Raw genomic sequence first — 14,781 nt, 5'->3', positions numbered from 1 at the left:
CCCAAAGGACAAAAAATATTAATTCAGAAGAATACCTGCGCCCCTATATTTATTGCAGCACTATTTATAATAGGTAAGCTATGGAAACAACCCAAATGCCCAAAAATAGATGACTGGATCAAGAAGATGTGGTATATATAGATGCAATACTATTCAGCAATCAAAAAAGATAAACTCATGCCATTTGCAGCAACATGGATGGAGCAAGAAGGGACATGATCAGTGAAATAAGCCAGAAGGAAAAAGAAAAATATTGGATGGTTTCATTTATAGGAGGAATATAGGGGAACCAAATAAGGAATCAGGAAAAATAATAATAAATAAAAAGTCAAAATTAACAGACAACTATAAATCAGAGACATTCTGGAGGGGAGGGGGAGGGAGAGGGATCAGAACAGGGGAGGGAAGAGCACAAGGGACTAAGGTGATGGTGCACTGGTGAATTGGTGTTGGGAATTCTATGGGGGACAACACCTGAGAGGAGAAAGCAAACATTGTACAAAAATGAACAATGATGTAAAATATATATAAATAAGTAAAATAAAAAATGCTTCAAAATATGAGTGGACCCTTATGTGACCTGGGATTTCTGAATCTGAACCCAGTCTGGGAACTCACCTTGAAACATGGACAGGCAAGGTCGGGAATAAGGCTATGCCCTGACAGGCAGCACCATGATTAGGGAGCACCTGGGGGCACCTAGGGAAATTTATTTGGATAGACAGCATTCATGAAATCACCTTGTTAATGAAGAATTTATAAGTGACCTCAGGGTTCTTCTGTCCTCTCCACCTCTCAGTGCACCTCCAGCTATGAAGAATAGAGAGGGCTTCCTCAGGGAGAGGGGCTACTGATCATCGAGGTGGACATTCTGTCACCTCCTCCAGCAGCTCAACTCAACCCAAAATATCTGAGAACACACTGCATTGAAAGCATAGGTTTTCATCTTTTTTGGAATTGAATGAATAACTAGATTTGGGTTATTTTCTGCTGTGTTTTAAGTGACTGAAGGCACAGTGTCAGAGGAAAGGCAGTGGTCCTTCCCCCATAGCCTAGTTCCAAGGAGAGTCCCTGAGTGTCTCCTCAGGGGCCTCTGCTGTTTCCTCTAAGTGAGCAAAGGAGGAGGGAGAGCTGCAGTGTCATATCTTTCCTACTGGGTGAATGAATACCTGAACATGTGTGCAGACAGCAGGGACCAAGCCCAAAGGCACACATGAACCTGAGGATTTCCAGGTGCCTGGGAAAGAACTTGAAACATAATTCAAAATAAAAACAAAAATCAGTACTCAGCTGTCTCTGCTGGGGCCTCTGCTCTAACTCTCTGGTGGTGGATTTGGTAACTCTCAGACTAGGCCTACTTGAATTCTATATGGTGGTTTCCTTAGCTTATCCTCCAATTGAATTAACCCTCATCCCTAGCTCAGGACTGTCACCTGGCCTTGGCTCTATGAGCAGGGAAGGCCCCTTTCCCTGCACAACATGCTCACACACCCATTTTCACTTGGGAGTTCGGGTGCCCATAGGCCCTCTCAGGACCCAGGTGCCTTCTGTGAGGATGTCCTGACACTTGCTAGTCTTCCCCAGTTCCATTGCCTGTGATATACAAAGCTTTTCCACTATTAATAACACAGGGTAGATTGCTGAGCCCCTGTGCCACTTTTAACTCTGAGAAATACCATCACTTATATCTGCTGAGCTTCAGGATGAAATGTTTTGACTTCACTGATGATCAGTCCTCTGCTTAACCCAAATCAGGAAAGAGAGAGCCATAGAATAGAATAGAATAGAATAGAATAGAATAGAATAGAATAGAATAGAATAGAATAGAATAGAAGAGAAGAGAAGAGAAGAGAATAGAGTAGAATAGAACAGAATAGAATAGAATACCAACAAGCAGTCTTCTTTGAAGAAACACTACAGGCAAGAGTGAATAGAGCAACATATTCCAAAAAACTCCAAGGCAACAGATTCTAGCCAAGAATACTTTATCCTGCAAAGCTCTCCTTCCTTCTTGAGGGAAAAAAAAAAGAATCTTCTTATACAAACACAATCTTTAGAAGTGCACTACGATTAAACCCCCACTTCAAGAAATGTTACAAGAAACCATAAAATCTAAACCAACAGTGAAATGAACAGGAAGAACTAAACAAGGTAGTGCATAGAACCACAAAACGATCACCAAAATGGCAATAACAGACTCCATGTATCAATAATCACCTGAAGTGTTAATGGAGTAAACTCTCCAATAAACAAATACAGTAGCATGCTGGACTAAAGAACAGAATCCAAACTTCTGCTGCCTCCAGAAAACACACCTAAGCTCTAAAGATATAGATTGAAAGTAAAGGGTTGGAAAACAATTCTACAAACAAATGGCCCCAAAAGAAAGCAGGGGTAACCATACTTAGAGCAGATAAAACAGACTTCAAACTAAACAAGGTGGCAAGAGACACCAAAGGACACTATAAAATGATGAAAGGGACAATACACCAGAAAGACATAACACACATCAGTATATACTCACCAAATGAGGGAGCACCAAAATACATTAGACCATTACTATTAGCTCTGGAAACAAACATTGGAAAAAATACATATGTGGTAGAAGACTTCAATCCTGCACTCTCATCAGGGACAGAGCAAAAAGACAGAAAATAAACAAGGACACAATAGCCTTAAATGAAGATCAAGACCACATGGAACTAATAAACATTTACAAGACACTGCCCCCCCCACACACACAAAATAAACTTTTTTCTCAAGTGCAGATGGATCATTCTCTAAGATCGACCACACACTGGTCACAACACAAACATCAACAAATATATGAAGACTGAAATCATACCAAGTCTCTTCTCAGACAATAAAAACATCAAATTAGAAATAAACTATGAAAGAAAACAAGGGGATTGCCCACTACATGGAGACAGAACAATGTGTTACTGAGAGACCATTGGGTTAATGAGGAAATCAAAGAAGAAATTAAAAATTACCTTGAGACAAATGACAAAGACAAAACAACATTCCAGAATGAATGGATTCAGCAAAATTAGTATTAAAGGAAAGTACATAGCAATACTGGCCCATATCAAGAAGCAAGAAATAATCCAAAGAAATAACCAAATCTTCCATCTTTGAGGAACTAGAGAAAGAACAACAAATAAATCCAAAAGCCAATAGAAAAAAATTAAATAATAAAAATTCAAGCAGAAATAAATGCAATAAAAATTAAAAAGACAATCCAAAAGATCAATAAAACCAAAAGCTGGTTCTTCAATAATAATTACTAAAAAAGACAAACCCCCCAGCAAGGTGCAAAAGAAAAAAAGAAGAAACCCCAAATAAGTAGGATTATAAATGAAAGAGGAGAAATCACAACAAACACAGAAGAAATGCAGAGGATAATTAGAGGTCAGTATGAACATTTATACACAAACAAGTTCAGCAATGAAGATGAGCTGGACAAATTCTTCGAACTATACAATCACCCAAAGCTGAGCAAAGAAGACTCTGAAAACTTTTAAAAAAAAAAATTACAAGCAGTGAAATTGAAACAGTAATGAAAACTCTCCCAAAACACAAAAGCCCAGAATCAGATGGTTTCACAAACAAGTTCTACCAAACATACAAAGATGAATTAATGTTTATCCTACAAAAAATCAGGAAAGGAAGAAAACAACCAAATTCATTTTACAAGGCCAACATTACACTAACACCAAAACCAACCAAAAATAACACAAAAATAGAAAACTATAGACCAATCTCCCTAACGCACACAGACATAAAAATCCTCCACTAAACCTAGCAAATTGAACCAAAAATGCATCAAAAGGATTATACATCACGACCAAGTGGAATGTATCCCAGAGACACCAGAATGATTCAAAATCCAAAAAACAATTAATGTACTTCACCACATCAACAAAAAGAAAAAGAAACACCATATTATCATATCAATAGATGTGGAAAAAAACTTTTGTTAAAGTCCAACATCCATTTTTGATGAAGGCCCTCAAAAAACTCAGGTTAAAAGGGACAGATCTTAACATAATAAAAGCAATATATGACAAACCCACAGCTAACATTCTCAATGGTGAAAAATTAAGATCTGGAACAAGACAAGGATGTCCACTCTCACCACTGCTTTTCTTGGTTTGTTTTTTTTTTTTAAAGATTTATTTATTTTTATACAAGAACCAGGGTACAGGCCAGATGCGCGGGAGGGTGAGAGGATTCACAGAGACAGAGCAGGGAACAGAACAGGCAGACTGACGAAATACACTGCTAAGGGAAGCAGTCGGCAAGACAAGAGAGGTCTGCTCGCCACGTGGGATTCTTACCAGCTGGCTGGGATCAGAACCCGCGCTGCAGAGGCTGCGGACAGCTTCACAGTGAGGCACTCAACCGCCTGCGCCAACAGGGAGGCGCAGGCTTTTCAATGTAATACTAGAAGTCCTAGCTACGGCAATTAGGCAAGAGAAAGAAATAAAAGGAGTCCAAATAGTGAAAGAAGAAATGAAACTATCACTATATGCAAATGATATGATAATATATAGAGAGAATTCTAAAAATTCCAGAGAAAAAATAATTAAAACAATAAAGCAGTTTAGTAAAGTAGCAGGTTACAAAATCAACACACAAAAATAAGTAGCCTTCCTCTATGTAATCAATCAATCTCAAAAGGAAGAAATTAAGAAAATCATCTCATCTACAATTGTACCCCCAAAAGTTTATTGCCTGGGAATAAACCTAACAAAGGAGGTGAAAGACCTTTACAAGGAAAACTACAAAATGCTTTTAAAAGAAATAGAAGACATCAAAGTGGTCGCACTACCAAAAGCAATTTACAGGTTCAATGCAATTCCAATAAAAATCTCAATGACATTCTTCAAAGAAATTGACCAAATATTAATGAAATTCATATAAAACCACAAAAAAAAACCTTAAATATCAAAAGCTCTCCTGACTAGAAGTGGGAAGAATAGAGGTATTACACTCCAAGGCTCCAAACTATACCACAAAGAGTTATAATAAAAAGTAGTATCGAATCAGAAAAAGATACACAGACCAATGGAATCAAAATGAAAGCCCAGAAACAAAACCACACATATATGGTCAACTAATCTATGACAAAGGGACAAAGAATATACACTGGAATAAGGAAAGTCTCTTCAATAAAAGGTGCTGGGAAAACTGGACTGCCACATGCAAGGGAATGAAACTAGACTACTACCTCACACCATAGAAAAAAAAAAAAAACAACTCAAAATGGATGAGACCTGAATGTAAGACCTGAAACCATAAAATATAGTGAAGAAAGCATACGCAAAACACTCTGTGACATAAACTTCAGAAACATCTTTGAGGACTCATCTCTGGAAGCAAGGAAAACAAAGAAGAGCAATAGCTTGCACTATATCAAACTAAAAGTTTCTGTACAGCAAAAGAAACACACTAAAATGAAATGTTATTAATCACACCGTGCCTAGTTAATAAAGTAAACATATATGTATGTATTTGCAGGGAAATCTCTATGTATACAGGACTCCACACTATTTGTGGTTCAGGTATCCACGGGGGGGTCTTGGAATACATCCCACATGGAAAACGGGGAGCTGCTGTACTGATGTTTGAATTTTGGACAAATTATAGGTGTGTATTGTGTGTCCTTGTTGCTTTAATTTGCATTTGCATTTATATATGCCCTTTCATTTGCCTACTTGTCATCAATATAGCTTCCTTGGAAAAGGTTCAGAGTTTTGCTCAATTTTAATTTTTGTTCCTTGTTGAATTTTAAGGGTTCCATGCATATTCTAAAACATGTATTATATCAGAATCTTGTTTTGCAAATATTTCTCTCAGTCTGTGGCCCAAGCTCTTTTACAGACCCAGCACTAACATTAATGCACAGACTTTTCTGGGAAAAGAAATGAGGAGTTGCTAACTGCAGTGGTTTAGAGTAGAGGAGACTTGGTTGACTGAGGATAATGTGACTTATTTGTTTGTGTGTGTTCTTGAGTACTTCTGAATCCTCTGTGTGTCATAAATAACAAATATTAGCTATTATCAAAAATAGATGAGAATCCCTGACACTATCAAACACTTGGCAGATCCCCTCAGTCACATGTTCTCAGGCTCTGACCCTCTACTCTAGGACCTGCCATCTTGTCACTGAATGGTTTTGCCTTAGAATTTCCACCTGACAAATTTGGAATGGATGTATGGACACCCCTTCCCACTGAAAATAGCTAAAATGCCACTTTCTTAAAAGCATCAGAACTTACAATATAGTAATAAATGGCCATGCCCAGAAGAGAAGGGTGAGACCCTTCCTGGACCCCACAGAGAACAGTGTCCTAAGGAGGGAGGAAGGGCCATGAGGGCCCTGCCCAGAGCAGACCTGGAGCCCGGCCCTTCAGCTCTGAGCTGAGCTGGACAACCAACACCCACCTTCCTTTTTAAAATTCAGGAAAAGATGTTTTATTCTGATTAGATGTATATGTAGAATGTAGAATTCATGTGCTTTAATGTACATCCAATTTCAAAAAATATGTACAAAATGTGGGGCCTCCCTGGTGGTGCAGCGGTTAAGTCTCAGCACTATCAACACTATGGCCTGAGTTAGATCCCCAGCCAGGGAGCCACCCATATGGCGCTGCAGACCTCTCCTGTCTCACCCGCTGCTCCCCTCAGCAGTGCATTTCAGTAGAACTGCCTGTTCTGTTCCCTGCTCTGTCTCTGGTGAATCCTCTCACCCAGGCACCTCTGGCCTGCACCCCAGTCCTTATATGCATAGATAAAAATAAATCTTTTAAAAAATATATATATATAATGTTACAAATGGTATAGTAAAAATAACTACAGTCCTTACACTTGGAGAGACTGTTTCACTCTTTCCTTGTCTGTTGTAGATCCTGCTGCTGCTACATGAGTCAGTCTCTCTTCTCTCTCTCTCTCTCTCTCTCTCTCTCTCTCTCTCTCTCTCTCTCTCTCTCTTTACAGAACCCCCTGGACTCAGGAATGTCACCTCCACATGCCATTTCCCAGGTCAGCTTAGGAGCATTGAGAATCCCTCCCAAAAGAATTGTTTCTCATTCCTCCCCCTACTCATCCCCTTAGCTCCTCCTCTCCCTCCACTCTCACAGGATCAGTTTATTTCTTTTTTCATTCTTAAAATATGAAGCACTCAGGTGAGAATGGCACCATCACCCCCACACCTGCACCTGGATCCTCTACCATCACCCTAGTGATAGTAGAAGGTCCCCTCCTGTCTGGATCACCCCTCAGCTTGGGACAGGATCAGGCCCCTCTGTCCCTGGGGTCATCATATCCCACTCTCCTGTGGGTCATGCTTCTGCCACACACACATGCCATAACAGCTCCCATTGAAAATACAATTAAACCAGTACAATCTCCCCCCATCAAATCCACCACCTGACCCCATGTCTTCCTCCTCCACTGCCCTGTGTTTATGACACTCCGTAGGGTCAGATCCTCAGTGAGTCCATTCTCTCACCTACAAGATTGTCTTTTAATTTTTTGCAATTAGACATATGCACATAGTTTTTAAAACCCACACTCCTACAAGACTTTTTAGGGAGATAGATGTCCCCACCTTCTATGGGCCTCACTTCCTGAATCTCAGGGACAACCTGTGTTTCTTTTTAACTGATTCACTATTTGTTACTTCTGTGTCTCCAAATATGATGCTAATTGTACTCCTTGTTTTGGAGTTTTCTCATCTTCAGTGAACTGACTCTTCTTTCACAAACCTCATCCTCCCAACTTAGTAACATTATAATTATGGTTAGCTCAATGTGTAGTGTGTAGTATCTTTTTTTTGTCAGGTCATCTTATAATTTTAGTTCCTCATCAAAATGTACCACCTTTTAGGGCCTCCCTGGTGGCGCAAGGAGTTAAGAAGCAACCTATGAAACTGTCCACAGCTACTACAGCATTAGTTCCAGTTCGATCCCTAGCCATGGAGGTGACCAACATGGCACAGCAGACCTCTACTGACTTGCCTGCTGCTCCCCTAAGCAGTTTATTTGGATCAATGTGCCTGTTCTGTTCCCCAGCCTGTCTCTGGTGAATCCTCTCACCCCAACACCTCTAGCCTATACCCCAGTTCTTGTATGCATAAATAAATAAATCTTTAAAACAAAAAAAAAGTACCACCCTTTAAAGAAAACTGATAATACCTCTCAGGAGCCAGAGGAGGAAAGAATTTTCAGACCAGGAGAGAGTGAAAACATTGTCAGCTGTTGTTAACAATGAGAAACAAAAAAGCATTGAAGTCAGGTCTCAATTTTGGAGATGACCCATCACTGTCAACCTTCCCCAGGCAGGGCCAGCACCTGAGCCCAGAGAAGGGCTGCACAGGGGGGAACAGAAGGGAGGGAGCAGGGACGTGGATAGAGACCACCCTGTCCAGGATGAAGAGCTGTGGGGTCCTAGACAGGGAGGCTCAGGAAAGCAAGGAACATCTCCTCAAGCCTGAGAGGAAGAATCTGGAGACAAAATAAACCCAGTTTCTGATGACATAGAGCATAGATAAGTCACTTCTGCCAAAATCCAAATACTATGTCCCAAGGGAACTAAATTGTATGAGGTGAATTAGATCTTATTTTGGGGGCCAGGGGCACTACCATCTTTACCTGAATGACAAAAACCATCAGTATTTAGATTTGGTCAACCTATACACGCTTTCTAGAAAATGAATGTGAGCTATCCCTTTAAGAAAATCAACTGACAGTCAGAAGTGATAGTAATTAACTGCCTTGATAAAGTACAAACTCCAAGTGAAAACTAGGTGTTGGAAAATTGTGTCCCATCGCTATAAACTTGACAACTTCCAGTAGCCACTCACTTTTCTTTGGGAAGAAATTTGGGAAATTTGGAATATAAAAAATACATGATTTTCAAAATTTGATTCTAGATAATTAACAAAGATTATATAACCTAGTAAAACAATGCATCACTTTTTAAAATCATGTAGTAGTTCAAGATTAATAATCAAGAGAGGCCTTCGGAATGAATGTAACAGAATAGAAAACATTCAATGATATTGTTTCACTTTGGAAACAACATTTGAAAAACCACCACTTTTACAATTGTAATGATACAGTTTCAATTTATTGTCAAAGTGTAACAAAGTTGAATAGTCACAATTATCTGAAAGGTAATTAAAATGCTATTGTTACATTTTTCAGTGAGGCTGTATAGTTTTTCATTGACCACGGAAACAACAGTGTAAATGCAGGAAAAATATGACAATCCAACATTCTTCTAATGAGACAGCGAAGAAAGACAATTGCAAAAATACAAGCTGTAAAAGATCCACTCATTGCTGTGATTACTTTCATAAATATCTAGATTTCACTTTGCGAACATGCAATGGGTATTAATATTACTTTAAATTAAATAAAAACATCTTTAGGGGCCTCCCCGGTGGCGCAGCGGTTGAGCGCTGGGTTGCGAAGCTGCCCGCGGCATCTGCGGCGCCAGTTCGATCCCCCGGCTGCTCCCCGGCCACCGGAGGAGGGTCCCACATTGTCCCGACCCGCGGGATTCGGAGGCACGGGAAGAGAAGGGCTGAGGATTGAAATGAGGGGCTTGACAACTTGACGCTAGCGTTTGCTTCTTTATTTTTCCTTTATCCTTTTCCTACTTTTACATGTCTTTCTTTTCCCTGACTTTCTTACTTCCCTGGCCTTCTCTCTGCTCCTCTCGCAGTAACCCTTGTCGTATCTCCTCACAGTCTCCTCTCAGTCCTTTCTCTCTCTCTCTCTCTCTCTCTCTCTCTCTCTCTCTCTCTCTCTCTCTCTCTCTCTCTCTCTCTCTCTCTCTCTCTCTCTCTCTCTCGCGGTTCCCTTCTTATACCCTGGTCGCTCCTCCCCCCCCCACCTCCCAGTCTCATGTGCTTTACAGGAAAAACCTGTGGTTCTCCAAAGGCGAAATGGTAAAGCGAACTCATGGCACGCATATGCAACATGGCACATACTCCAGACGGCTCCGGACACCACATGGCGCGCAGACCTCTCCTGCCGCCCCCTGCTCCCCCCAGCAGTGTACTTCGGTCCTTCTGCCTGCTCTGCTCCCCGCTCTGGCTCTGGTGAATTCTCTCGCCCTCCCACGCTTCTGACTGTATCCAGTGCATGTATAAACAAAAACAAACAAATAAATAAATAAGCATGCCTCTATTAAATAAATAAATAAATAAACAAACAAATAAATAAATAAATAAATAAAAACATCTTTAAATTGGTTTTATCCTCGTGTAGTAAATACTGAGAGCTATAACCTTCTAAAATTATACTGGGGTCCTAGCTAATTTGTAAAATTGTGCCGAGATCCTGAAAGGAAATGGCTTGAAAATCGCTGACCCAGTCCCTGTCCCGACCTCAGGGATAGGGTGTGACAAAGGTCTTGGAGCAGGAGAGGAGGGGGCGGGCGGCAAAGTCCCAGGTGTCAGGTGTGGTTCTCAGGGTCTCAGCACCCAGGCCTGTGTCTGGGGCTCAACCTGTGTCGGGTCCTCCTGCCTGGATACTGGTGACTCACCCCAGTTCTCACTCCCCATTGCCTGGAGGTCTCCAGAGCAGCCAATCAGCAGCCCCGCGGCTCCAGTTATAAAGTCTCCACCTAGCAGCCCCGACTCCTATTCTTGCCCGAAGAGCTCAAGTCATGAGTCCCCCAACCCTCCTGCTGCTGCTCTCGGGGGCCCAGGCCCTGACGGAGACCTGGGCGGGTGAGTGCGGGCCCGGGGGGGTGGGGGGAGGGAGGAGCTTGTGGAACTTAGGGGTTGAAGTGGGGGGCGGCTCAGGACCCCTGGAAAGGCCGGTCCCCACCACCGCTGGCCCTGTTGTCCCCCATGACCCCAAGCTGCCCTGGTCCCTTTGTCCCTCCCAGCGCCCTCTGGCCCCCCCTCCTCTTGCCCCCCCTCCTCTTGCCCCTCTGAGTATCGACCCTTCACGTCGGCCGCCATAATTCAATCTCTGGAGCCCCCTCGCCCCCTCCCCTCCCGCCCCGTCTCCCCGGGACCCGCAGGAGGAGGGTCAGCCCGGGTCTCCCTCCCGCCCCCAGGCTCCCACTCCCTGAGGTATTTCTACACCATGATGTCCCGGCCCGGCCTCGGGGATCCCCGCGTCATGGTCGTGGGCTACGTGGACGACACGGAGATCATGCGGTTCGACAGCGCCGCGGCGGATCAGAGGGCGGAGTCACGGGCGCAGTGGATGGAGCAGGAGGGGCCGGAGTACTGGGAGGAGGTGACGCAGAGCTTCAGGAGCTGGATACCGGTGTACCGAGACAACCTGAACACCCTGCGCGGCTACTACAACCAGAGCGCGGCCGGTGAGCGGGGCGGGCCCGGGGCGCTCACGACCCCACCCCCGCGGGCGGGCGGGGACCCCAGACCCCGGGCCCGATAGTCCCCCGAGGCAGGGGGACCCGCCGGACCCTCGACCCGGGACGAGCCCCGGGACGTTCCCCGCGGGGTTCCCGCGTCAGTTTCGGTTTATTCCCGGGGGGCGGGCGGGGTGACGGGGCGGGGACAGGCTCTCACACCCTCCAGGAGATGTACGGCTGCGACGTGGGGCCCGACGGGCGCCTCCTCCGCGGGTACTTCCAGTCCGCCTACGAAGGCACCGATTACCTGGCCCTGAACGGGGACCTGCGCTCCTGGACCGCGGCGGACACGGCCGCTCAGATCACCCGGCGCAAGTGGGAGGCGGCCGGAGAGGCGGAGCAGGACAGGAACTACCTGGAGGGCAGGTGCGTGGAGTCGCTGCGCAGGTACCTGGAGCACGGGAAGGAGACGCTGCAGCGCTCAGGTAAGAGGGGCCGCGAGGTCTCCATCCCCCCTCAGGCTGGCACCGCGGGGAGGGTGGAGTCAGGGTCACAGCAGCGCCCCCTCTCTGGTCAGGGGAGGAGGAGCCCCCTGATTTCCTGACTCCCTTTGGTCTCTCTTGAACCTGAGGGAGACCAGCCCTGAAATCACCGTTTTGACCCGGCAGCCATTTGGGGAGCCATCAGTTTTTCTTTCAAGGTCTTGTTATTGGTCGGAGCACATTTTTCTTTTTCTTTTTCTTTTTTTTTAATATTTACTTATGCATGCAAGAACTGGGGTACAAGCCAGAGATGTGGGGGACAAGAGGTTTCACCAGAGACAGAGCGGGGAATCTGACTTATACTTTTCTGAGTGCCTAGGTCTGTCCCCAAAAGTCTGTGCTCTCCAACTGTTATAAGGCAGCCCTGATATTGAACCGGTTGCCTGGCTGTGGGTCCTCACCCGCGCGCTTAAAAGGGACTTATTAATACTCCACTGCAGGCACACACAAAAGGTTAAAAAAGGATTTGTTTACAAGGGAAAAGGAAATAAGGAAAATGTACAACTCAGGGAGAAAATAGGGAAATAAAGTCTTTAATGCGTCCGACCCGATCCGCCGACCTGGAAACCCAAAGTCACTCTCAAAGCTGGCCGAACGCTGTGAGCTGGCGGAGAGCCAAAATGGGGGAACCCCTCCAAAGCCCGTGTCTGGCTTTATACCAACCTGGTGCTTAACCCCATCCTCAGGTCCCAGCCACCTTCCCTTTGGTGGTGATGGGATTTGGAGTTCCCAGTGCCTTTGGCTTTGGCCTGGGGTGGGGGTGGAGTCCACAAAACCTGTATGGAATTAGCTTTAGGACATCCTGTTCCCCCTAACACTCCCTAGAGAACTGCTTCCTCCTATCTAGAGTTTCATACTAATTCTAGAACTTTCTTTTTTTTTTTTAAAGATTTATTTATTTATTTATTTATTTACACAAGCACTGGGTACAGTCAGAAGCACAGGAGGGTGAGAGAATCCACCAGAGCCAGAGCAGGGAGCAGAGCAGGCAGAAGGACCGAAGTACACTGCTGAGGGGGGCAGCGGGCGGCAGGAGAGGTCTGCGCACCATGTGGGACCCTCCTCCGGTGGTGGGGAAGCAGCCAGGGATTGAACCGGCGATGCAGAGGCTGCGGGCAGCTTCGCAACCCAGCGTTCAAACACTGCGTGACCAGGGAGGCCCTAATTCTAGATCTTTCTAAGGAATAAGAGATTATCCCAAATTAGGCGGGTTTCTTGATTTTGTGCTTCCTCTTCTAAACCCACTGTTCTGTCCATTCTGAGGATGGTCACAGGAGGCTTTTTCAGGGTCCATGAGGGAAAAAACCAGAGGGTGAAAGTTCTCACACTTCTCCACAGATGCCCCAAAGACACACGTGACCCACCACCCCACCTCTGACCATGAGGTCACCCTGAGGTGCTGGGCCCTGGGCTTCTACCCTGCGGACATCACCCTGACCTGGCAGCGAGATGAGGAGGACCTGACCCAGGACACGGAGCTGGTGGAGACCAGGCCTGGGGAGGATGGAACCTTCCAGAAGTGGGCGGCTGTGGTGGTGCCTTCTGGGGAGGAGCAGAGATACACGTGCCATGTGCAGCATGAGGGGCTGCTGGAGCCCCAAGTCCTGACTTGGGGTAAGGAGGGAATGTGGGCACAGAGCTTCTCAAGGGCATCAGGAGACCTTCTGCAGCCCTTCAGAGCATAAGATGGAGGCCTGGGGCTTAAGGTCTCCCCTTCCCTTCCCCTCCAGAGCCCCCTTTTCAGTCCTCCATCCTCATTGTGGGCATCATTGCTGACCTGGTTCTCATTGGAGTTGTGCTCACTGGAGCTGTAGTGGTTGTGAAGTGGAGGAAGAAGCGCTCAGGTAGAGAAGGGAGTGGGAGGTCTTGTCTACTGCAGACTTTCAGGGCACAGATAGAACTTGCTCTGCCTGGTAATGGGAAGTACCACTCACACACTTGTGTTGCCCAGTCTGGAGCTGATTGTTAACCGTCTTTTGTAAAGCATTTTTGAAAATGAGTAGAAGGTTGTTTACCTTGATAATTCCGGTGATGGGGCCCTGATTCCAGCAAATGACACAGGGGAAGGTGCCTGCTAAGGCAGACCCCAGGAAGCAATGGTCCAGTCCCTCCTTCTTGATTCTGTTCATATATCCTGGTCCTGCCCTTAGTGTCCAGCCACAGTTCTGCAAACTTTCCTGTGGCACAGAACTAGGAGATTCCTTTAGGACTTAATGGCCTGACTCCTCCCTGGTCTCATTATAATGTTTCTTCCCACAGGTGGAAAAGGAGGAAGCTACACTCAGGCTGCAGGTAAATGTGGATCAGGGGTTTGGTCCCTGAGCTTGTGGGGACAGTGTAGATGGAGCCCATGGGGGAGTCACCCTCATCAGTCCCTCCTGTGGTCTCATCTCTGTGGCGCTGACCAGGTTCTGTTTTGTTCTCCCCCAGGCAGTGACAGTTCCCAGTGCTCTGATGTGCCTCACAGCTGCTAAAGGTGAGACCCTGGAAACCTGTGGTGGGAGGGGCTGGGGCAGAGAGGATGGGACCAGGTTATGGGGAAGCTGTGAGGGGGACATTCTGAGGATGCGGTGTGGACTGTTGAGAATGTCAACATGTACGTGTTTCTTTGAAATTGTTTATGATCTTTTTCCTTCACAGTGTGAGCCAGCTGCCTTGTTGGGGCTGAGTGATGCAGGATTTCTTCTCACCCCCACTTTGTAACTTCAAGATCCCCTGGTTTCCTTTGCTGCAAAAGGCATCGGAATGTGTCTCTGTTCTTACGAGATAATGTGAGGACGTGGGGAGACTGGTCCAGCCCTGCCCACCAGGCCCCTCCCCACACTGACCTGTGTCTCTCCTTGATGATTTCCCTGTTGCAGCAAAAGCAGCTTCACCTGCCTCTACCCCTGTG

General features: G+C 45.5%; 1 protein-coding gene across 1 annotated transcript; it reads left to right on the top strand.

The window, feature by feature from the left end:
• Nucleotides 1-10,683: 10,683 nt before the first annotated feature.
• On the top strand, nt 10,684-14,362 carry LOC311187918 (popy Class I histocompatibility antigen, A-1 alpha chain-like; the record flags this gene model as incomplete). The annotated part of the gene is made up of 6 exons (XM_084259689.1): nt 10,684-10,747; nt 11,083-11,352; nt 11,556-11,831; nt 13,227-13,502; nt 13,619-13,732; nt 14,319-14,362. The coding sequence occupies 6 exons, from the start codon at nt 10,684-10,686 to the stop codon at nt 14,360-14,362; spliced, it is 1,044 nt and encodes a 347-aa protein (XP_084115815.1).
• Nucleotides 14,363-14,781: the final 419 nt, after the last annotated feature.

This window comes from Talpa europaea (assembly GCF_964194135.1).
Source record: "Talpa europaea genome assembly, contig: HAP1_SCAFFOLD_45, whole genome shotgun sequence".
In the NCBI taxonomy this organism is placed as follows: Eukaryota; Metazoa; Chordata; class Mammalia; order Eulipotyphla; family Talpidae; genus Talpa; species Talpa europaea.
Note: the sequence above shows the minus strand (reverse complement) of the source record. Positions and strands in the feature narration are given on the sequence as shown.